Genomic DNA, 23,939 nt, shown 5'->3' with positions numbered 1-23,939 from the left:
CATCTCAGGATTGAACATTAACTTAGTCTAGAGAGAGCGAAAAATATCTTCAGGGCTGAATTTCAAACTCAGCATTCTCCTACAGAAAAAGAACAGGAATGGCTATTAAAGAACTGTAGTTTCTTTATTCTTATTATTGTAATTATTTTGATTTTATGTACAAATAGCCAGCTCTGGAAATATACTTTTATTTCTACAGTTAAAATTTCTGTGGGAATGGAACTTTCTCTGGGGCATGAGAGCAAACCCAGGAAACTGCTGATTAAAAACATACTGTACTGAATGGGCTTGTAGGTATTTTAACCTTAAGCAAGGCTAACCAGGCAACAGGACTGATGCGTTTTTGTGTGTGTCAGACTTATTGTTGGTTCAGCAAAACTGGAGCATGTGTCTTACAATACCTGCACTGTGGGAGCAATGATGATTCTTCACAGGGCTGTATTTTCCTAGCATAAGGGTTTTCCTAGTCATTACCCGATGTATAATCCAGGCTTTTTGTTTGTCAGAATCCTTTTACTTTGTATTCTGTGGGTGTTTGAGTTTGTCCTATACCCTTCAGGATTACACAGTGGGATGTTGCAATAACCACCCTCTTATCATCATGTGAGAGGGAGCAGGGACATTTCTGTGGGAATAGGTGCAATTTCTGCACTTCCAAAGCAGCTTGTAAATACAGCGTAGTACAGAGCAATAGCAAAGTGCTCTGCCATCCTGATCACTGCTGAAGGAGCCTTTGCAGTAGCAAAATATTTTTTGTAGGGTTGGTTAATTTAGAGTGCAGTGGCTCTGTGGTTAATTGCTGCTCCTTGCAGCCTCAGTATGTACCTTGCAGATTTTCTGCATGGTGACGTGAGGATGACAGCGTGGCTGAATGGGAGAGGGGTAAAATGCAATGTAAGAACAGAGCCTTTCTCTCTGCCAAAGCAGGGGAAAGAATTGCATCAACAAACTGAGCAGCATGAAAGCAGAAAGAGCTGTAATAGGGCTATTGTGTGTTTAGAATGGTTTTAAGGGAGCAAGGAAGATGGGACATGAACAGTCAGACCTGTGTGTTTCACCTAGTACTGTTCTTTTTGACATTAATTTCTTTGTGCATGTAGAAATACTCTGCAATTAATTTAACTGAAGAGAACACTAAATTAACAATAGTTAACCCAGAGTTTGAATTCATAGAGCTGTACAAAGGGTTTTTAATACTTCCCTGGTTGTGGCTCCTGGACATCACTTTTTGTCTAAGCAGACACATTTTTTCTATTCCTGTTTAATGCAAATGCAGTTCCTGCCTGCCCATTTTTCTATGACTGTTTAATATGCACTCAGCACTTGTGTGGCCCCATTCCAGGATGGAGGCTGGAGGGGTGAGGCTGGTGTGTCTTGCCCTGTCTTCAGGCTGTCAGGGCCCCTTCCCAGCAGTGGTGGATAGGATCTCCTGAGGCTGGGGAGGAAGAAGTTCACTCCTAGTGCCACCTCCCTTCTGTGTGTGCTGTTGGACAAGGAGAGGTTGAGCGGCAGGAGAGTGAAGCAATTATCTGCACCCAAAGGAATCACTCAGCTGGATTGCACCCCGAGGGGGAGAGCCAGGCTGTAAGTCCATGTTTCACTATGACAGTGATGGGGTGGGAAGGCAATGACCCAATTTCAGCACACAAACCTTTGCAGCAGCTTCTCTGGAGGGTCTGAACTCCCTTGTGCTGCATTTAAATTGCCAAGTCCATGGAGGGTACAGAGAGGGCCTGGGAGCATCTGTGGCTGTCAGTTCTATGGCTGGGTATTGAGCTGCCTTGATGCTGCCATTGCTTGCCTGTGAGCATCCTCTGTCCACACAACATCACCCAAATACTGCTATGGGGTCTTCGTCAATAACTGCCAAAGAAATCTCTTATTTTCTGAGCACTTGGCTTTTGTGATTGTTTCAAGAGACAAAGTCCGGTTTTGAGGCACAAAATGCAAAATTTTTCTGCATCATTCCTTGGTCTTCTTGAGGTTTCAACATGTCAGTCTTCTCAGACTTTCAAAAGAACTTCTCAGCGACAGTAACTACCCACTCCTTGTATCCCTGTGTTGGGTCCCAACCCATGTGGCGTCAAACCAAGTGGCTTCTCTCTAGCTCCAGAGACTGGAATAGTCCAGTTTCCCCAAGGCTCCACCAGCCTGCCAGCTACTCTCAGTTTGTTTTGCTGCAATCCCAAAACACACCCTACTTTGAGCATTGACACATCTCCCAAGTGTGGACACCCTTCCCAAAAATGTGAGCCTATGTTAGTATTCCCTAACCGCGGCCAGGAGAAAGAGGCTTCTGCTAAACTGCTGGTGTTTAAGCACCTTGGTCTTTGATGTCTCAGTCTCTCCCCTTCAAAGAATGCAAAGACCTGATCTACCTCTTACTGACACTGAATTTCCATTGTATTAAGTGGGATTAATTATCCTTTAGGATGTGTCATTTCACTCATCTAAAGTGCCATAGGCAGAGCTGTAGCTCACCCCAATACCAAACCATCGATACTGTCAATAGACAGAAATTTTGTTTTGTCTGCTGACAAAGTTCTGCATATCCAGAATGATATATATCCTACTAACCAGAAAAATTATTTATTTATTTAAAAGAGAATGAAGACTTTCCTTCTTAGATAAAGAAATAAAGGAGAAAAATATTCTCCAGAAAGTTCTGTCTTCACCATTATTGAACCGCACCCTGTATTCTTCATAGAAGAAATATTGCCAAAGCCACAGTCTTTCATCATGTGGTTCCTTTTAAATAACCTCCTAGGTACTAAAGGTCAGGATGATTTAAAAAAAATAGCCTGGTAGTATGAAAGAACTTTTTTTAAATGCAAAAAGACAAACAGAGGAATCCTACGCAAACTTGCCATAAATACAAGGGATGAAGATGATGATGAGTGGAATAAATTACGTTCACATTGTGTTCATCTGCTTTATTTTGTCTCAAGTTTTATTCAGTTCAAAAGTCTAATATAAAAATAGAATAATTCAATTGATTGCAATTCTGCATCCATTCTTATAATTCTTTCTCTTAGATTTGTCCTTGCCACACAGTGACAAGAGCCTTAGCTTTGTACATATTTTCTGTCTACTCACTACTGAGCTTATTGCCAATATTGCTTCTTCATCTAATTAAGGTAAAGGAAGAAAAATGAAAAAACACTTTTTTTCAGTTATTTTTGTCCAATTTTTATTTCTCCATGTTACTTCAACAAAGAAATCTTTTGAAGGGTGGGCCTTTCCCATATTTGACATTTGTCCAAAATTGAATAGTTTCCGATAGTCTGCAGAAATTACTGGTACCTTTTTCTATAAATATTTGCTTATTTCTGAGCCATGGTTTTGAATTACTTTAAGGCTGACAATTTGGGCACTTTGAAGGTGATTTGCGAGCAAACCAGAGACCTCTGCCTTGGATGTGGCAGTGCTGACCCATATCAGGACAGGCAGGGTGGGTGTCTCAGGGTGCTGAAGGGATAAGTGGTGCTCCTGGTGTAAGGTGTGTGTGAGTCTGTGTGTGGTGTTCGGCTTCTGTGTTGTGCCCATTCTCAACCATCGCTTTCAAATGTCATTATTCAGTTCTCTACACTTTTTAAAAGCTCTCTAGTACCTAGCTTTATTTTTAAAACATTCATTCTATAGCAGACTATACTATTGATTTTTACTCTGAGAGCATTCCTGGGCCATGGTCAGGGACCAGGTCAGGGTCTACTGTGCTTGATGATGTGCACAGCATAAGAAATATTATTCCAGAACTTAGTGTCTAGTTTCTTCATTAATTTCCCCCATACTCCAAAGCATTTTCTGGGACTTAAGAGACTGCCTTGATGGAGGACAAGTGCATATAAAAAAATTTTAAAAGCAGGGTTGTAAAAGATTTTGGAATCATAAGGTGCTTTAAATCCATGGTATTTTTTGATAGCTCAGGATTGTTTCCACACTTTGAGAGCAGAGCTGGAAATGACAGCTAAAGAACATGCCTTAAAGCCCATCTCACTGTCTCCCTCAAATATTCCCAAAACTCCTTTTCCTTTCTCTCAATGAAGGGGAAGCTGACAGGACAGGACAGGACAGGACAATCCCTGCCCCTGTCTGGGGCAGCAGAGACAGCACACTTCTCTCGCTTCCTTGTTCCTCTACTCCTTTCCATCCCAAGGCAAGGCCGGCCTCACCTCTGGCCAGAAGATGGCAAAACATTTGCTTCCTGAGCCTGGTCAGCAGCCAGGCTGGGAGGAGAGCAGGCACTGTAACCCTGGCAGGTCAGGGCACCCTGACCACAAAATCCCTCTTCAAGTCACCCCCAAGGCCCAGCTCTGGCTGTTTGTCCCCAGCCCTCACACCTCACATTTTGCTCCCCACAGCAGCATTTCCTCCAAGCCAGGGACGCAAGGATCCCTCTCCTACCTGCTGCCCATTGCACATCTTCTTCCTCCTGCAGCCTTCCTTATAAAACAAGCTACCACCCCCAAACCCACATTTTTTCCAAGCTTTCCTCCCACTTTCTGTTTGCCTCACCCTCTCCCTCATTATCCTGGGTCTTGCTTTTGTTTGTCTTGGCTATTTTGGGCTGGAGGCTCTTTGGGGAAGGGAATACAGTTTAAATGTCTCCTCAGGATGTGTTCAAGTCATTCCAGCTGAGTGAAGTTCATAAATGAGGCACAAACTGGCTGGAAGTGTTTACCTGAGCATGGGCAACTGATCAACTGAATCAGCTTTAAGATGTATAATTCATTAAGCATGTGTAACTTTGTGTTTCGCGGGAAAAAATCCTGTGTGTAAAGGCACAGGTTATAGTTCTATGCTAAATTTTCCCAGGAAATCCAGTCCAGACCATTCTCTACTGTAGTGAAGCATAGCATGTTTACATGGTAGTTACAGCTTTAACTGTAGGCTCTGGCTCCAAGCACCTTCTTCACTATTGCCATTCCTGAGGGACCACAAACACTGCATTGTTTACAATGAGAGTTACATATAACTACTTGAAAATAGAAATATAAATGCATAAAATAAAACCCATGTACTAAGAAGCAACCATGCCTCTCTCTAGAGGCCTCTATCTCTGTGATAAATTTTTAAATTATAGTGCTACTTGATACTGGATTTCTACTATCAATTTCAAAATTGTTGTATATGTAGAAAGGATTAAGATGATATTGTTTACAAGGTGTGTGTGATCTTCATTTTGTTGCCAGTAAGATGATTATTCTCACTTTAACACCTAAAACACCCCAAACCTCCACACCTGTCAGAGTCACAGAAACATCTGGTATCTATTTCGCAAATTTGAGAGTCTGTTGCTATAATCTTTTAATTACATATAAAACCACTTTCTGTTGTACAAGTATGTAAATTATCCCAAATGAATCAACACAAAACTAGGAATTTTTTCATGTTCAGCACCATTTCTCAGTTACACCAATAAATGAGATGCTAATAGCATGTGAAATTTAAAAGGGAGTTTATTCCTTTTGATAAAAAAGTGATGTGAGAATTCAGTGAAAAATGAATCCCAAGTATTTTAAATCAGTATGTCTCATTTGTATTTGCTATATGGAGAGCAATTCTGATAAACACCAATCGTATCAAGCAGAAATCTCTTTCTCATTCTTTGCTTAAGATCCTCTCATCTCTAATAGAAGAATATTTGTCATACAAGGCTAAATGCTTATGGATTTCCTTTCCTTACACAATGGAAAAGAATATGTTGAATATTCAACTTCTGTTCACATGGTTTAAAGAAAAAAAACCCCATGAGTAGTCTTTCTCTGAAGCTACCAAAGCCTTTGGCTTGCATTGTGAATGACCACTGGTCCTTAAAATTGTGAGCTTTTGATAATGACACTCATCCAGTCTCTGTTCTGCTTTTATGGGGCTCAGGGCTTTGTAGGTGCCTCATTCTGTAGCTGAGAGAAATGGTAAATGACTATTTTTTATGTGACCTCCCAGTGCTCCCTTGCTTTAAACACAGTGGCAATATGTGAGGCTTTCCAAGCCTGTCAGGCCCATGCATCATCTTTCCTCCATGAAATTACAAGCTGTGGTTAGGGCAGAGGTTGTGAGCTCTCCAAGAACGTCACTGGGCCAAGAGTGGTGCTGGGCCAAATGTGTCTGTGGAGCTGTAATTGGTCATATCACAACCACCTGGGCCTTTTAGACTGGAACCAGTAAGACTTTTGTTGCTTCTTCTACACCTTTACAGTGACCATGAAATTCCAGTGCTGATCAATATTTACTTGGTTCACATATTAACTACTAGACCAGACAGGGAGTAGCAGAGACCCAAGCCCAAGATAAAGTGCAAAATCCACATAGTCTGTCTTTGTAAATAGTTTGTACTTTAGAATAAAGAGTAAAACACCAGTCAAAAACTAAACTGAAACATTTAATTGCTTTATAAAATAAGATTATGAAATTCTATATAAAAATCCAGCTTCTTAAATATGGTACATTCACTTCCTCACAGAATATTTAAATATTCAGGTCACTTGAGCTATATTTTCACTGTATTTGAGTTAAAATCATTGGATAAATTAAAACATCCTTACCAAAAGATACCACAACTTATACAAATAATACTAAGCAATAATACATTTTTTAAATACAAAATGTAAAGAAATTAATAACTCTTAGGGCATGCTACAAAATTTTACCAGAAAAATATATGGAATCATATTTGTTTACCTAGAAAATATACAGTGTGCTTTCCAATTCTCTTCCTAAAATTCAATCTCATATCCATTTAACTTAATAAATATGTACAACAAAAATGTTTATTCCTTGAACAATATAAATAGCAAATACTGGAGTAGAGCCTGGTCTGGCATTCCTTTCTCATCTAGTGACTATAGTGGGACTTTTCAACTCTGAATGTGCAAAAATGCAGAATCAGGCCCTTAGTTTACCATCGGGTTAATAGCTTTTACAAAAGTGATTTTTATTAAAGAAAAAAAAAAACAGCAAAAAAAAACCTTCAAAACCACTGCAGGAGACTTAGAACTATTCCAGTCAGGCATTTCTATAAATAGTAAATCAAAATGTAGTGAAATAACTTTCCAGTTTAATTACTGCTGGCAGTAATTAGGGAAGAATAGTCAGTGGAGATAGAAACGTATCTTGAATTAGACACATCTTACTTTCACAGATTTAAGTTGGTTCCCTACCATTTCTAAAAAGAGTTTCTGGTATAATCTATACATTGTAAATCTGTGAAGAAACTTTATCACCTTCTTCAGGCTTTGGATGGTTCGTTTTGGAAAGTGGTACATTTTCAAGTGCTTCAGTCCATACATTAAACCTTTAATGGTGTCTTGGTCACCATTCTTTATTCTCCACAGATTGAGAAGCTTCAGAACTTGCTCGGTGGGTTGACATAGTTTCATTGTGCGCTCAACATCTTCTTTTCCCACTTTCTTGCCTGGCAAGCTTGCCATCAGCGTGTTGAGATGTTCAAAGGTGAGGTTCAGGTGGCCAACATGCTTTAAGACACTGTTTTCGCAAAGATCAATATCTATAGAAAGCAAAAAGAGAAGAGAGCTAAGTACAGCATATTACAACTTTACTGTAGCCGGCAAAAAACCTTCCAAAATTCCAAGCTGAATTTGCTTTCCAAATTTCTTTGCTTCAAATAATTCTCCCATCTTTGCTTTTTTGGGCCCATCTATCCTGTAAAATGTTGTGTGTATGTGATAGGACTCCTGGTATTTGCTTCCAGTGCATGAAAATTTAGCTCATTCTCTTCAGAAATGCTTAGGCAAGCTTTGTTAAAATAGTAATTTTGAATTTTGAAGTACTCTAGACACTTCCTAGACTCACATAAGCATACATACTAAATAGCAAAGGGGTAAAAAAAACATTTCTGCAGCATTTTTCAAATCTATTCTGAGTGGACAAAATGTCATTTGAATGTGGTGGTTGTTGGTGGTTCACATGAAAAGAGTTGGCCTGACTACTGTAAAAAACCTTGTTATTAATACTGCAGCACTATTTCATCTTTGAAACGCGTCTTGGTAGATTCAGCACAAACAAAGCCGAATCAAATAAACAAATGAATCAGCATGACAAAGAGGTACCAGAAGGGAAAAAGAAGGGAAAGCCTCTCCATGTATTCATCCAGTCACAAATATCAACCTCTACTTTACAGAAGACAAACTGCACTCTCAGCTTCAGGGAACCAGCTCCCTCTAACCTCGGTTGCTCAGATATTACAGTGAGAAACACTTTCCTCACTTGATCAAAATTCTTTGTATGTTGTGCAGTCTTAAAAGGGGACCTTGGTCATGGCACAACACACACTCCAAAGTAAGCAACAAGTCTGGGAAGAATTCAGTCCTTGACTGATCTGGATAAGTGGAATTCTGTTCCTGCTTCCCTTTGACTTTCCTCTGCTTATTGCATTGATGTATCTCAGTGAAGGCCTGCAGGCCCTTCTCCAAGTACAACACATCCCCAGGGGGTATTTGATCCAAGCAATTTTAAGTGCCATTCAGAAGGTTTTTTATAATGCATATGCTATCACAATAAGATACCTTGGATAATCTTCTTGACCATATCCTGTTCTTTGTTTTGCTGCTTCCACAGTTTCAAAAGATGGAAGGTCTGCTCTTGAGGGCTGTGCCTTTGTTTAATCCTTTCAATATTTTCTGTGCTAACCTTTGTCCCAGGCAAGCTGTCTGCTAGTATGTTCAGCCAGTTAGGTGTGACATGAGTAGGAACAGCAAACCTGAACATAGCCTCCTCACACAGGGTTACATCTGAAATGAGAAAGAGAAGATGTCAGTTGTTCTGACCTCTTACCTTAAATGTCTCAGGAAAAAAACCCAAAAACAACAAAACCAAAAAACAACAACAACCAAGCAGCAAAAATGATAAGAAACAGTATTTAAAAAACAGACTAAGAACTTGTCTTTGTAGTGCTGTTTCTCTTTGTGCTTGAGTTCTTTTTGGTCTGAGCTACAATAATTAAAATTCTACTATGGCCATCACCATAGCAGGCAAAGAGCTAACAAGCTAGGTATTTTTATCCTGGATTTTAGTAAATTAATTTTAACAATAACCAAAGGTATGTTTTCAGAGGACTCTTCCTTAATATGATACACACCTATTCCACATTTTTGAGGTGTCGTATCTGTATTTTCCTGACAGATGTTGTCACGAACCTCATTTCCTTTCAAAGCTATTTTGAAACCCAGGGCACTACAGTTTGTGTGCTTAAGACAGGCTGCTTTGGAGGAGGTTTCATTTGAGAAAAATCCCTCTGGACATCTCTCACATACAGTGTCACTCTCAGGGGTACCTGTGGAAACAGGAAAACAATGCATCCAATTACATATAACCTCAACTGGAGGGAAAAAAAATTAAAAAGAAAACAGCAAAAAACCATTCCTCTCTAAACTGTCATGCATCTGCTTTTCATGTTTGTGATCTATTAAGGAATCACTTTGGAAGAAAAAGAGACAGAAGATGCCTTAGGAGAAGGATGTTCCTGCTGATGCAATACAGTAAATAGTACTCTTAAATATGTTACCAAGTTTAAAATTGGTGATTACTGATTAAATCAGTAATTTAGTAAAGTAATATCTTTATAACCTTGATTACTCAAGTCTATTCAGACATTACACTATGTCTGATCTTCATCCTTCAACTATACAAATATTCTGTAAAGTAAATAAGAGGAAAAAAAATTTCACTCTGAAAATTCTGAATTTCACTCTGCAATAACTGCCCAGAACCTTACTTGAATAGGTTACTTCAGTTCTAGATAAAAATACAATCCAATTCAATATCAGCTAAAGACAACAATTTTGAGATTCTTTTTGGGCCTTGAATAAAGCACTATTAAAGCAAAGAAAGCAGTGTCCAATATTAAAAACAATATTTAATAGACATACATGTTCTGCTTGGTGATTTATAATGCATAGTTTTACTTCAGAACTAAATATATGATACCACTAGAGAATCACAACATATGGTTCTAACATAGTAAGAAAACAAATCCATGAAATCTGAAACTATGCAGTCTAACCACCAGTGGCAGGAAAGTAACAGCATCAATAACTGCTGTATACTCACTCCTAATTCATCCTTATTCATCCAACATTTAACAAGTGCCTTAAGTCTGGTATCTAATACTGCATTATTGAACATGAGCTTAAGCACATGCTTGAAATTTATTTGAAAAAATTGGAAACTATATTTGAATAAGAAAATACCTCCATCTAGTGTATTTTTTAAGTATTTACATGTGGATGTTAATTTTAATGTTAGCTTTTTAGCAATCTTTTCTTTATTTTGGGAAATCCTTAGAGAAAAAGAGTATTATGCATCTCGAGTTTTCAATCAGCTGTGAAATCAAGAAGAGTGCTTGCATACAACCTGCCCTAGCACTTCATCAGACAACGAGTGAAAACAAAGGAGTTTACAGTGGCCAGGGTCCCTGTGCATTCTGCAGCCCCAGCATTGCCCGTGCGCAGTGCGCGCTGCCTGCAGCTCTGCTGGACACAGCTGCGGGCGGCACCTGCACCCACGGGCAGCACTTAGCTGGCCCGAGACAGCTGCACTTCGGCAACAAACCCTGCCACAGACAGGCTCTCCGTGTGCTGGCAGCAAGGAGGTGCAAGAAAGGAGTGATCCGGCAAATGGTGCATCGTTCTGCTCAGAGCTTGCTGCATAATCTTTGCAGCACAAGGGAGGAATATACCGCGTTCTCCATCAGTGTTCTCAGGACTGAGCATAAAGTCACCCTCCAGCTCTGCCAGCTTCTCCACTGTTTATTTCGCCGCTCTTGTTAAGGGCACGAATTGCCGCTGTCTGCCTGCCCTTCTGCCACTCCTTCCAACCCTCCTGGAATCCCCCATTCTTCCCAGGGAAACGGCAGCAGCCACGGGGGAGACAGAGCTGCCTCGCAGCAGGGCTGCTTTCCCAGCACAATGCTGCTTATTATAAACCCTGCCTCAGCCAGGGCCGGCCGCGGCAGAAAGGAACAAAGCCTTAATCTTCACTCACAAAAAGGGACTACAGAGGAAGGTGATATCCCAGTGTAATCATGAGCCATGAGCACCAGGGAAACAGAATTCTAATGCTTTAAGCCTTAAATGAAGCACTGGACCACACCATTTCCCTGTGTGGGAGTGGAATCATACTTTTCTGCTCTTAGGTTTTATTTCACCTGAATGTGCATCATTACAAAGTTCAAGGCTATCATATGGCAAAAAGCAGTAACACAATTAGTTACTTATTACTTACCAATAAGCAGTACATGCTTATTAAACTCTTAGTTGTTGCCTCACCTCAAAAAGTGGTATTGACACAGGGGGATGCAATTATTTTTACAATGTTTTCATTCCTTTTTTGAGGTCTGCTTGGGTTTAGCTGGTTCAATCTGATGGTCTTTTGGAAACAAACTTTTTAAGATGTTACAGAATTCAACATTTTATCTTCTTTAAAAGTTTGCTTCATTCTGATCTGAGGGATTGAAATTTGTCTGCCATATTTCACTGTGCTCAGAGGGATGCAGCAGGCTGGTTGCTCAGACAAGTTATGCTTTCACCTCCCAAAGTCTTTCTGAGGATTTTGTTTCTGGTCCCTTTTGACTTGCTGCTGAGATACAGTGGAACCTCATTAACCCAAGCCCCTGGGTATAATAGTTTAGGTTAATGAAGGTTTACAATATGGAAATTTGGTAACTGCCAGGTGGAAATGCTTAACAGTGGAAGGGCATCAGGGTAAAGCTTCATCAGCCAATTACTCAAGGACTAGTGAGCAGCTACAGCAGTGACATTTCTCCTTCTGCCAAAGCTGCTCTCCAGTGAGAGGTTCATAACCCAGAAAAGGACTCCCAACCTGTCATTCAGCTCAGCACTAAAATGCACAGGCCAGCCCTAGCGTTTCTCACTGCAGGTACCTCATTCCTAGGGAAATCATTCTGCCTGCAGGTGTCTGAGACACTTTGATTTTCTGCATTTCCTTCCTCAGTGCTCTTCTCCAGGCAGTTATCAAGCTCTGGTACAATGACAATTAACAATTCTTTCAGGTTGTGTTAAATACTGGAGCTAAACTGGGCCACAGCATTTGCCAAACAATAAATGATGTATTTGGTTTTGAGGGAAGAACAAATTATTGGTTTAACAATTTACGTTGTCTTAAATGAAGAATACACTCCACTGAAAAGTGCTGCTTTGCTCTATATTCCCACCAGACTTTCAGCACTGTGCCAGCTTGCTTGACAAAGAAATGGTTGTTTGCTTGATAATAGTAACAGTTTCCCTAAGAACGGAAAATTCCACTTAGGATGCTGATAATTAATTATTATCACATATTGCAGTGACACTAGAGCTATATTAATGTTGTTATAATTATATACTTGGTGTCAAACATGTAGTGCTCCTGGTGTTTGTCAAGACATACGGTTGCTTGAAACAGCAGATTTCAAAATGAAAACCATTATTATTTTTCACACACACAAATACTACATTCCAGATAATGTTCCCTTAAAAGAGGCAATCCATCATGTTTCTCATTAGAGTGCAATTTGCTACATTTGCTACTGCCATTAAGTTATATATTACAGCAGGAGCAGGGTATTCCACTGAGAAACCTTCCTTTGGCTACAGTCCAAATGATGCAGATTAGGACAAGTTCAATTGGCTTTACAATTTACTGTCCTGCAATTTCATCTGGACAAGCCTCTTTCCTAATCTTGTAACTGCCACGAGCCGCGGACGCGCTGCCGAGCTCCGATCACGCCTGTGCCTATGGAGGAGCGGGACCCACCTGCCTGGGCAACCCCGGAGCCGGGCGGACACTCCGTGTGCCTCAAGCAGAACTCGAGCTCCAGGTACCTGCCCGGGACGCACTCGCAGATGCGGTTCTGCGTGCTGGAGCACTCCTGCCTGACGAGCTGCAGCTCCTTGCACACGGTGCTGCAGTACTGGCACTCCTCGTTGCTGTTCCACTCGTCGGCGTAGTACTGAGCCGGGCACGGAGCGCACTGCGTCGGGCTGCTGGCGCTGCAGTGCCGCTTCACGTAGCTCCCCGGAGGACACTGGTCACACAGCAGCTGGCGAGATGTCCCTGGGTCGTAATGGAAATACTTGGGGGGAGAGTCATCCTGGAAGGTCCACTTGACAGAAATGTCCAAGAGCTAGCAACAGGAAAACAAAACATCGCTTCCTTTTAGTTCCGGGGAGCACCGTGATCACAAGGAAACCTGCACTTCAATGAGTTTATGAGTCTACTCATGCCACTCATTTTCAAACAAATATTTGCATTAGAAATTTCTGAGATACTGGCAAGCTTCCAGACTCTCCCATGTCTATCTTAGAATGGGAAAGTTTTAGGATCTTATCTAGCAAATCTTCCCGACCTAAGTGATTCCTTCCATAGATGTAGATACTATTCTCTGATTTACACCCTTTTAATATCACTGGGCAATGACCTTTTACTGCCTGGCACCAGAAAATTTGTCCAATGCACAGCAAAGGTGGGGATTATATACCTTTGTGTTCTTAAGTAGAAATTGTGCCTGAACATATGAATATGACCAGTGTAGTGCACCATTACCACAGATACTTTGAAAGGTGATTCCTTACACTATTTCTCTTACACTACTTTTTACAGAAATTAATGGCTAGAACAATAGAGGTTACTTTTTAATGCCTTCCATTCAATTTTGCACTGATATGCAGAAGCTTTTGGGATGTAATGTGGCAACTTCATCAAAGGAGAAGACACAGCTTGAAACAAAGGTAAGGAATGATGTGGGGTATGAAGGGCACATTAAGGACTCAATTGCATGAGCTGGAAGAGACCAGGCCAATGCTTTCATTTCCTACCTGAAACCCCAGGCTCACAGCTGTTGTGAAAAGCTGGTTCAGTACCAGCACATGCCATGACAGCTAGAGTCCTCCTGCTTCCTACAACAGTCAGCTTTGCTGGTGTGACTGGGGACCTGGTGAGCTGAGACAGCCTGCCTTGCTGCAGAGACAACCTCCATATCACTTTGTTTTGGTCTTATAATCAAAATCTGGTTCTGTGATTCTGTCAGTCTACCACAAAAATAACTCTTGAGAACCACCCTGATCCCCACAGGGTCTGCCAACAGCTCACTCTCCTCACTGATAACGCAGCTCTGTCCCAGCACTGCATGCATGGCTGCATGGGCCCCTGCTCTTCCAAAACTTGTACATTATTTTATAAAGATGAAGTAAACTGGATCTGACTTAAGATATTTTTCAGTGTATCCAATAAAACTATAGATCTAATTGACTTGTCTTTATTGCTAATTTAATCCTTGTCTGCTAACACAGAGTTGCCAACTCAATTTCAAAAATGTATTTCCTCTTTTCCAAATGTCCACAAAGTATAAGTGGAATTAACTTTTTTTTTTAAGTTGTATTTTCTTGAGATGCTTCATTTAAGGGCCTCACTTCCTCACTTCTGCCATATCATGGCACGTCTAAAGCCATAGTCTTATTAAGTTTGGAAATGACAATTTAAACTTCATCTGCATGAACACAATTCACAGTAAACAACAAGTGATATGAGACGCTTAACTTAGGAACTCTTATTGCTTAAGCTAGTACTCTTAAATGCATTATCCAATTGCACATCTATGAATCCACTTTTCATACAGCTGTACTTGGGCTGAGGAATGAAATGCAGATAGTATGGATATTCCCTGTAGCCTCTTGTAGGTACCCTTGACTAATAATGCTCTTGACTGATAACTTATCAGATTTCTAGAGGTGGAGATCTCAGTTTTCTTGTGGTCTAGATGCACAATACCTTTCACTGTGAGAAATTCCTTTTTAGTCTTTGAAGTTTGATAAACAACTCAATTTTCCTTAAATGACTGGATCTGTTTTATGTGATCTATTTAACAAAGAGGGTGCAGCACATTTTTTAATAGTGAGTGGCTTTACATTGAGGAAAAATGCCCCCACCCTTGGTAAATCTACAGCTATGACTCTAGTAATAAGGAAGTCCTGGTAATCTCATTAATTGTTGATGTGAACAGCGAAGTTTTCTTCTATGTTTTTAGTTCACTAATAGATAATACAGCATCCCAGAGTCCAAGACTTGCATGGACACAAACATTCCCTTCACAGAACATATCTGACTCATGTGGCACAGGCACTACAAAGATAAGCATCAACCCACACTTCACACAGGTATCTGTGGAAACTCCCAACAGAGGTGAAAATCTGACACTGTGAAAATTATTAGGAACAGCAACCAGTCATATGGGCAGCAGTCCTTGTGCAGAAACATCAGTATTCCTGCTCTGCAGTGCACAGCTCCCCACAAATCCAGAGCTGTCCCTGCAGTAGAATCTGCTCCTCTGGGTTGTGCCTCTGCTCATGGTGACACATTTTCAAGAATGTGAAGTAATGAACAGCTAGGTGAATCATTTCATAGCTGTTAACTCTACCCTGCAACATGTAGGAGCAAGAATAACAAGATTTTATCTATTTTCCTTACTAAACTATTTACATGGGAAACCATGTATGAGGTGAATAAAGAGTTTTGCTGCAGTGGATGATTCAGCATAAAAATTAATTAGAATTCAATAATGAGGATATGAAAGCATAGGAATATGTAGGGGAAAATGGAGGCATCTGCTCCCTGAAGAACCTACAGCTGTGGGAAACAAGCCAATAAAAATTGAAAACATTTCAACACAATTTGAAAGGAATTGACTTTAAAAATTGAGCAAAACAATACTTGAACTATATGTGTGTGAGACATACTGAGTTTTGTCCTTGGAAGAACCAATAACTATAAACTGATAATGGCAACTAGAATATTATTAATTTAAATGAGCATAACCAAACCTAATAATAAAAGAATAAATAAATCAGCATCACTAAAAGAGCAATCAGCCTTCCCATTTGATTTTTTTTCTTTTTCCTTTTAAGACAAGAGCACATCACACTTGTTTTCCCTTTTTTTCCCAGAAACACATTATGTAGCTGCAGTAATCCATTGATCAATGGCTGAGCCACATGTATGGAGGAACCAATTGTTTTATTTAGTAAAATAAAAAGATTATTTTATTTAGTAAAATATTATGACAAAAAGATCCAAGATCCTTGAGTCAAACTAAAGATATGCAATGAATATCTCAGAATTTTACCAGAGCATTTTATACATAATTTGCAACATAGAGCTAGATCACCATTACTGCTGTTTGACTACTATGAGCCTATTGGCACAGGGAGCTGTGCAAATCAAAAATAGTGATATTTCTTCCATCTCTTCTATGCATCAGATATCAACCACAGCCACAGACAGCATACAGGTCTTTTTAGGGCATTTTATCTGGACTTAGTTTTAGACCAAATATAGCCATCACTATGTTGCTAAGTACATTCCTAGACCTCAATCCCCAATACCACACTTCATAAGACTACTGTAGGTTATTTGATAATACTTAAGAAAAAATATCTGCAATATTGTTTTCTATGCAGTCCAAACACACATAGCACAACTGAGTATTCTGAATATTGATATGCAACCTGCAAATCAGAAGGTATCTTTAAACCCACATCAGATGCCAAATTAAAGTCAATCTATTTTTCAGATGTTTTGCAAGAATTCAGTAGTAATGGTGGAAGATAATGAAATATAATTTTCACTATTTTTACTGCAGCAACTTGGCACAAACAGAATGAAAAGACTCTTTTGTCCCCCAGTTCACAGAATAAGCTGGAGGGGAACATCACTAAATTGTTCTTTCTCCTGGCCTAACACACCCTGAGTTTGTGCTTACATTAGGAATTTGCATCACCTGTTACAGCAGATTTGCAGAGCAAAACAGATGGTGCTGAGCACCTGACATCCACATTATGTATTATTCTGAGGGGATATTTTGGACTAACTTCAATCTGCTCTCATGGACAAGCATGCATTAGTGGTTACAGTGCATCTGGTGTCTCTGGGGCCCATCTCTAGATTTGCTTTCATCAGTTCAGTTTACTTTGGTAAATCCACTTCGTGCACTCCAGGGCTGCTCTGATATGGAAACTAAAATACAGTAAATAAAGATGATCAGGAGAGGCCCTTCAATAGCATGTTCCTAAGACAAATTAAAATGGCATTTAAATGCATTTTATGTCCTTCCTGACATTTCCTCTCCTAAACTCATTGCTATGACCAAGTTGATAGCAGTTTCTTAGCTACACAAACCTCTGATTGACTGAATGTCCATATTGAAATGCAGTCTATATACTAAGCACCTGAATGTCTTCTATTCACTAAGCACTATTTGAGCACAGGAAAGTGCCATGATCTGAACTTACTAATTCTGAACAGTGGTCTCCCCAAAAGCTTCACAGAAAGCAAGATTTCTTCCATAAACATGCCTGGTCTGTTTTGCTCTTGCTGGAAAAGGTGTCATGTGCTAATTTGAAAGAAGGAAGAAATTACAAGTCCAGCTTCAGTCTACTGGAATCAGAAGTAGGGACAATGAGTATGTTCACCCTATAACTCTTCTGAAACCAAAGCTGGCATCCATCAGTGCTGCACACAACCAAATTAGTGGATTTATCATTCAGAAGATTGTGTAAAATTCTGTTAATCCTTGTTTAGGAAAGGATAATTCACTGGGAAGCAGTACAGAGGAAGTTTCAAAGGAAATTGAGAGCTTCTTTTTGGAGAGGATCTGGACTTTTTCAATAGCTTGGCAAGTCACAAGAGAAGCTATGGATTCAGTACAGATAGACAGTGAACTCAGAGAGAAGAACTTTCTCTATTAAAGAATAATACTGGCAAATGAAAAAGGGATTCTCTTGTCAGAGGAAGATTGGGAACAGCCTTTCACTGAGAAGCAGGTGTAAGAAACCCATGTGTCCTAAATATAGCTCTCAATGCCTTTCTGAAAGGAAATACAACATTTAGTTTCCTGGAAAAGATGGCAAATGGACTGAAGAGATCCAGGCAGTTTCTTTCGGTTTTAAATCCTCAGCCAATTCCTTACATGCCAGCACTAATGGAAGAAAATAATGTTAAGTATCTTTTTCATCTTGACAAATTAATTGCTAGTGTGATTCATCTGTAAACAGTTTTCCTAAGGTTAGTAAAATGCAAGGCTCAATTTTATAAAAAACCCCTAAAGGTTAGGGGTTTTTGTTCTGTGAGTATGAAATTCTATCAATTACAAAATTGTTATAGCAAAACAAAAACAAAAACAAAAACAAAAAACCAAAACTAGAACAAAACCTAATATAATTAACTACATCTAACAACCTATTGGGTGAAATGGAGTTTTAGTGTCATAGGCTCACTGCTAAAAAGACTGAAGAACTCAGTCTTCCTCCATGTCCCTGGGGGAAATCCTGGGCACCTCTCAGGATGGCTGTCTCAGTGTGAGGAATTGGGATGAACTGTAAATACTGAAATACATGTCTAGTGTAAGTCAGTGTGATGCAAGCAAATGCTGAGAACTTATTCAAGATGAATTACCCAAGGTTAGACAGCAGTTCTTTCACTGTGTTACTCAGCACATTAGGCCTGAAGCTATATTTCTCCATACCATCCTTATGTCAGCATACACATAAAAGGCCTGTGGAGTCCATTTGTTTGATTCCTTAGAAGATGCTTTTGAAAGAGAAATAATGTGATTGTAAAATTCCATTTCAGATCTTGGGCAAAAAAAATACACACCCTTTTCTTTCATCTTGAAATGTAAGGCAAAGAGCCGCTTGATTTCTCTCGTTGAATTAAAATGAACTAGAAGACAAAGCACATGAAGTAAAAATCCTTCAAGCATCATCCCTTTAAATCAGTGCTTTGTGGCAGAAAAGAGAGTGGCTTTTCAGCATATGAAAATATTATTATATAGCTTGGCTTTGTGGTTTTGGGTTGTAGACCAAAGGAGAATGTTTAATTTGCTGAGAAAGATAAATCTGTTTCTGTTTTGCATTCCACAAGTATTCCAAAGCATATTTTCTTGTGTGATAAATAATCATTCAAGACATCTGTCAGATTGCTCCCAGTGTTTGCATTGGGTTCAAAGTAAAACCTCACAACTCTCCTACTTTGCCTTCTAGATAAAATATTTGGACAAAGCAAAGGCAGGAGGCTTTCACATATCCTCAACCCTTAGGCAAAATTCCTCACTGAAATCATGCACAGGCCCAGAGAAATCCCACTGGCAAAATATAGCACTGGATGATATTATCAAGGTCCTCTTCCATGAATAGCTTGTATCTCAGATCCAGTATGTGACAATGCCATGCTGGATCAGATCCACATCCACCTATTGAAAATCACCATTGTAAAATACTTGCCATCCTGGCAGAAATTACTCCCATCTAGCTCTCATCCATCTCCTCTTGCTGCTCTGGAGGCCCCTGCAATCACCAGCTTTAACTTGTTTGGGCCAGCAGCTCTGCAGCACTGCTGACCTGACCTGTGGGTGCTGCAGGCTCACGAGAGCACTGCCCAGGCAAAGGACCTTTCTGCAGACCCCACCAAGTGCCAGGTACACAATGAAACCTGACATGGAGTCATCTTCACTGGTTGGAGTTCAGCTAGAAAGTTCTTCTATCATTTTACCAACTGCTTCATTGTAATCCACTCACTTTGGACATAACAGGACCTATTTTTGTTTGGAAGACACTTTATGAAGTGGAGGCTCCTCTTTTACATAAGGAGTTCAACTGGTGATTCTCCTGAGTGACCTGTATTCGAAACTGAGGCTATGAAACACTATCTTCATTTCTCTGTCAGTAAGGAATATGTCAAAAAGCCAAGTCTTGCAGAGACTTTTTGAGGCACCATTAGTTGTCATTCACAACCAATTTAGAGGTCTAAACTACTGTTTCATTTTCAGTGGTAGGAAAATGTAATTCAGGTGAAGAGCAGTTTTAGATCTTATCAAAGCAGCACTAAATTGAAAGTCTTCATTTATATGAGTTACATTTGCCTTGAAACCTGTAGAGGGACAAAGCAGGGAAAACTAACCAGATAACTCTCCAAAATATTTGTCTTACATTTTGGAACATTATTCACCAGAGTGATAGCAAGATTTAGAGCTAACCCAAACCTGGGATGTTCCCACTGTAACTACAGTCTGCCTCTGCACTGACAGAATTACTAACAGCTGACTGCTAGCTAGAGGATGTATGTCCAGTACCATGTACAAACAGGGGTTTTTACAGAAGGAACAAAATTAAGTTTTCCATGAGATTTGAACAGTGGGTGCAACTTCAATTGTGACAATATCTTTTAAAAATTCTTCTGGTAACCTTAGTGTTTTATTTTTAACCAAGAAACATGCAGACATGCAGACAGAAAGAAAGTCAGACAGAAAGATAACTCCTACCCTCACAGGCTGCAAAGCCACTGCTGCCTACACACAGCAAACCCAACAGGCAGGCCAGAAAAAGAATGTCACATGTGCCCAGAGATCCAAAATAGAGAAAGGTCAAGTGTAAGGGTCAAGATAGTTACGTGACAAGTAATGAGATTCAGCTTTGGGGAATTTCTTTCCGTTCAGTCCAATTTCATAATGTTTGTAAGCAGCTTTAGTGTTCCAAGCACACAACACAAACATGAGTGCACCACCACATCAGGTTTAACCTTTCTGAAACCTTAGCAAAGAGGCCAAGGCTGAAAGTACATCATGCCCCAGATACAGTGTCTCCAAACTAGGTTGGGAGGTATGTGAGCCAGACACACAGAACTTTTATCTACAGTTGTACCTCCAAAAAGGGTTGTTGTACCTCCTAAAAACAGATACTAAAGCTACTTTTCTGAGATCTAGCACATCTGACAGTACTTAAACTTCACTAATTTTACTAAAATGTCACAATTTTTTAAAATAAATGGAATAACAACAACAACAACAACAATAATAATGCAGTTGAATGATCATCTCTTTGCTATGCACTGCCACTGATGTATTTCAGCTCCAAGACTCATCTGCCAGAGGATTATGCTGAACTTCACCAAATGCTATTACTTTGTGGGAGAACATGAACAGGCACACTGCATTAAATCAAAATCAAAATCCTGATGTGATTATTTTATGACAGCCACAGATAAGAAGCCAGGTTGATAATCAGATATTGCTGAAATTCCCAGATTAACTTCCTGTGATTTCATATTGACAAAGCAGGCACAACATCAGACATGGGATGAAAAAGTTGTCCTGCATTTCAATCTGCCGACCACAAGCCTGACAAATTTTACTTCCCGTGCACCATTAATTACTTTGGGTTTCCTTCTCAAAAAGCTCTTTCAGAAAGTTGTACAGAGAGTAATAAACACGCATTACTCATCAAATCCTGGAAATCTCGTTGCATTTATAAAAAGCTTTCAGAATAAATGGATCTCAGTTCTAATGCTCTGCCACAACATTAATGCCGTTGTGCTCACCAAAACAACCCAGAAGCAAGTTACTGTGCTAGCAAGAGCCTGCTCTGAATATTATTTTTTAATGTTTTTCTTTAAAAGTTTCCTTATGCAAAAGATGAAGAGCCTCCAAATAGATGTTACACAGGCTCTGTCTGTAGGCAGGTTTTAATTAAACTGAACTCATATACTATTCCATATGACTAAATGGATTAAATAACATTTTGAAAGATTTACTGCACTGCTAACATCTCTAATTTTGCATCTGGAAGTATCTTACTAAATCACCAAGTAAACAAAAACTTATTAAAGCAGGGGCTTATACCAGATTTAATAACCCAACTTCTTCTGTAATAGCTACTGACACAGCTACTAATTCATCACCTTCTTGCATATGAAGCTGAATTTTCTAAGCCAAGACAAGAACCACACACTAGTGGGGGTTTTTTGTGGTGTTCACAGTGGTTTTCCTGGGTTAGGAAGCCAACCCAGTACCTGAGAGTGCACTGCAGCAGAGATTAGAGGCAGGCAGGGATGGAGCTTTTGTAAATCAGAAACAAACATTGTAGCCTACAGTTTCTAAATTCATTACTCGATACAGGTTTTTGCTTCAGACCAGTCTGATGAGGCCTTACAAAAGGAGGGAGGAAGGCAGGAAAAAAAAAAAAAAAGCAAAATAAAAGCAAATCATGCCACTACCTTGAGAATGGGATGAAAATCCCAGCTGTCTCCCTGGAGCTGAACATGTCCATCACATTCCAAACTCACCAGGAAAGTTTGGAGAGATGAAACAAAAAGGGTTTACCAAGAAAACGGAAAGAAGACAAAGCAACCCACAAACAAACAAACAACCCCCCCAAAACCCCCAAATCTAAAACAAAAGCCCAGAAGAAAAGCCGTGTGTCTCTCCAGCCTGGTGTCTGAAGCTGCAATGCATCCTAGAGCCCATGTACCTCTGCGAAGGGACTCACCACAAGCGTGCAGCACAGGAACTTGTTCATTGTGGTCGGTGGAAGAAACCTCAGCGCGCTGGGAATCAGGCAGAGAGTCAGCGCCAGGCTCCAGCAGCTGCTTACATTCCCAACATTAAAGACACGATATATATATAGCCCCGGTGTAACAGGAAGCCTGGGCTCAGCTTTGATCACACATTCCCTGCCATGACCAAACTTTTCTCTCGCGCACTCCCCCTCACCTCCCCCCACCCCCTCTTTTTTTTTTTTTTTTTTTTTTTTTTTTTTTAAGGAACCTGTAAAACTTGGTGACTTAATGGAACCCTTTGAGCACCGTAACCACAGACTGGAAAATGCAGGAGGGAGTGTCGGGGGCTGGCCAGGGGAGGGTTTAATTGCACCCTGTCTGGCTGTCTGGCTGTGCCGCCCTGCGCTGCAGCGGGGCCGGAGGGGAGGCTCCGCTCCCTTGGCTGCGCTCCCCGGGGGCTCCCAGCAGCGGGGCACGCTGGAAGCGAAGGCCAGGGCGGGGAAGCTGAGGAGAAGGAGGGTCCCCGTTCCTTCCCTTCCCTGCTGAGGCAGGAATGCGAGACACGGCGCCCGCCTCTCGCCGAGGCGCCGCCGGCCTGCACCGGCCCGAGGGGCTTGGCCCGGGAGAGGCCCGGGCGAGCGGCGACACCGGGCCCTTGCTGTGATTTTCCAGCGACAGTCGTGCCTTCAGCATGGTCCTGCCCCAGGAGAGGTCCCACTCAGGGCGCTGTTCTTCCTTGTCCCCTGTTTAAGTTAGAGAAGGGCATTTTTCTGAAGCCATAAGGATCAAACCCTGCTGTTCGTCCTTCCCGGGATTGCTCCGAGGGCTCCATAGAAGCCCCGGGGAACCTGTGTGTGCCAGGTGTGGAGCAGAGGAAGGTGCAGAGAAAGGATTTATTTTCCAACCTGCAGATAGCTATAAAGGATTATGGGAGCCTGTGGGATCCTGGGGAAGAAGCCAAACCTGATGTGCCTCCAGCTTTCACAGATGGTTTTTTCTCCCTTTTCACAGGCCAGACCAAAACCTCAGCTCTGGATATGCCAGCTCTTGAGCATTTGAAACTGGGGCCCCTATTGGCAATGGGTGTGCAGTTTCTCCCCTTTGAGTCACAAGGCTGAGCAGGATTGGCAAGAGTTAGGTGGAAAAAGCCTGCATATTGTTTCATAAAAATTCAGCTACCCTGTCTGGAAACCATCATCTTCAAGGACAGCCTCACACGTGCCTCTTTACAAATCTATAGCCATTTGAACGTGCATCAAGCATAACCTAAGATTGAAACAGATTCTGGTTACACTTGTCAGGATGATAAAAATTCAAGACACTTGAATTAGTGGTAAGCTCTCTGTGAGAAGTGGTGTGAAAACTGGCACAGAAAGCCGACCACCTGAGGGAGCATTGCTGGTATTTGATGGGTAGTAGTCACCACTTGATTAGTATTGTACCTGGAATGGATGATACAAATGTTCCTGTAATCTTTTCACAACTTTTTAGTACTTTAGCATTTATTCTTAAATATATTTATGAATGTATCACCCAGGTAAAAGCACAGTAGTGCCAATAGCTGAATTTTACCTGTACATTCCCACATTTTCATTGTGGAGCAG

General features: G+C 40.6%; 1 protein-coding gene across 1 annotated transcript; it reads right to left on the bottom strand.

Annotated features, from left to right (window-relative positions):
• Positions 1-6,361: 6,361 nt before the first annotated feature.
• On the bottom strand, positions 6,362-22,590 carry TNFRSF11B (TNF receptor superfamily member 11b). The gene is made up of 5 exons (XM_066548088.1): positions 22,326-22,590; positions 12,769-13,138; positions 9,098-9,292; positions 8,526-8,750; positions 6,362-7,507 (listed from the first exon to the last, which is right to left on the bottom strand). The coding sequence occupies exons 1-5, from the start codon at positions 22,353-22,355 to the stop codon at positions 7,119-7,121; spliced, it is 1,209 nt and encodes a 402-aa protein (XP_066404185.1). The 5' UTR covers positions 22,356-22,590; the 3' UTR covers positions 6,362-7,118.
• Between the last annotated feature and the right edge of the window lie 1,349 nt (positions 22,591-23,939).

The sequence above is a fragment of the Molothrus aeneus genome, chromosome 1 (genome assembly GCF_037042795.1).
Source record: "Molothrus aeneus isolate 106 chromosome 1, BPBGC_Maene_1.0, whole genome shotgun sequence".
NCBI classification, from domain to species: domain Eukaryota; kingdom Metazoa; phylum Chordata; class Aves; order Passeriformes; family Icteridae; genus Molothrus; species Molothrus aeneus.
The sequence above is the reverse complement of the archived record's forward strand: the minus strand, read 5'-3'. Positions and strand labels throughout refer to the sequence as shown.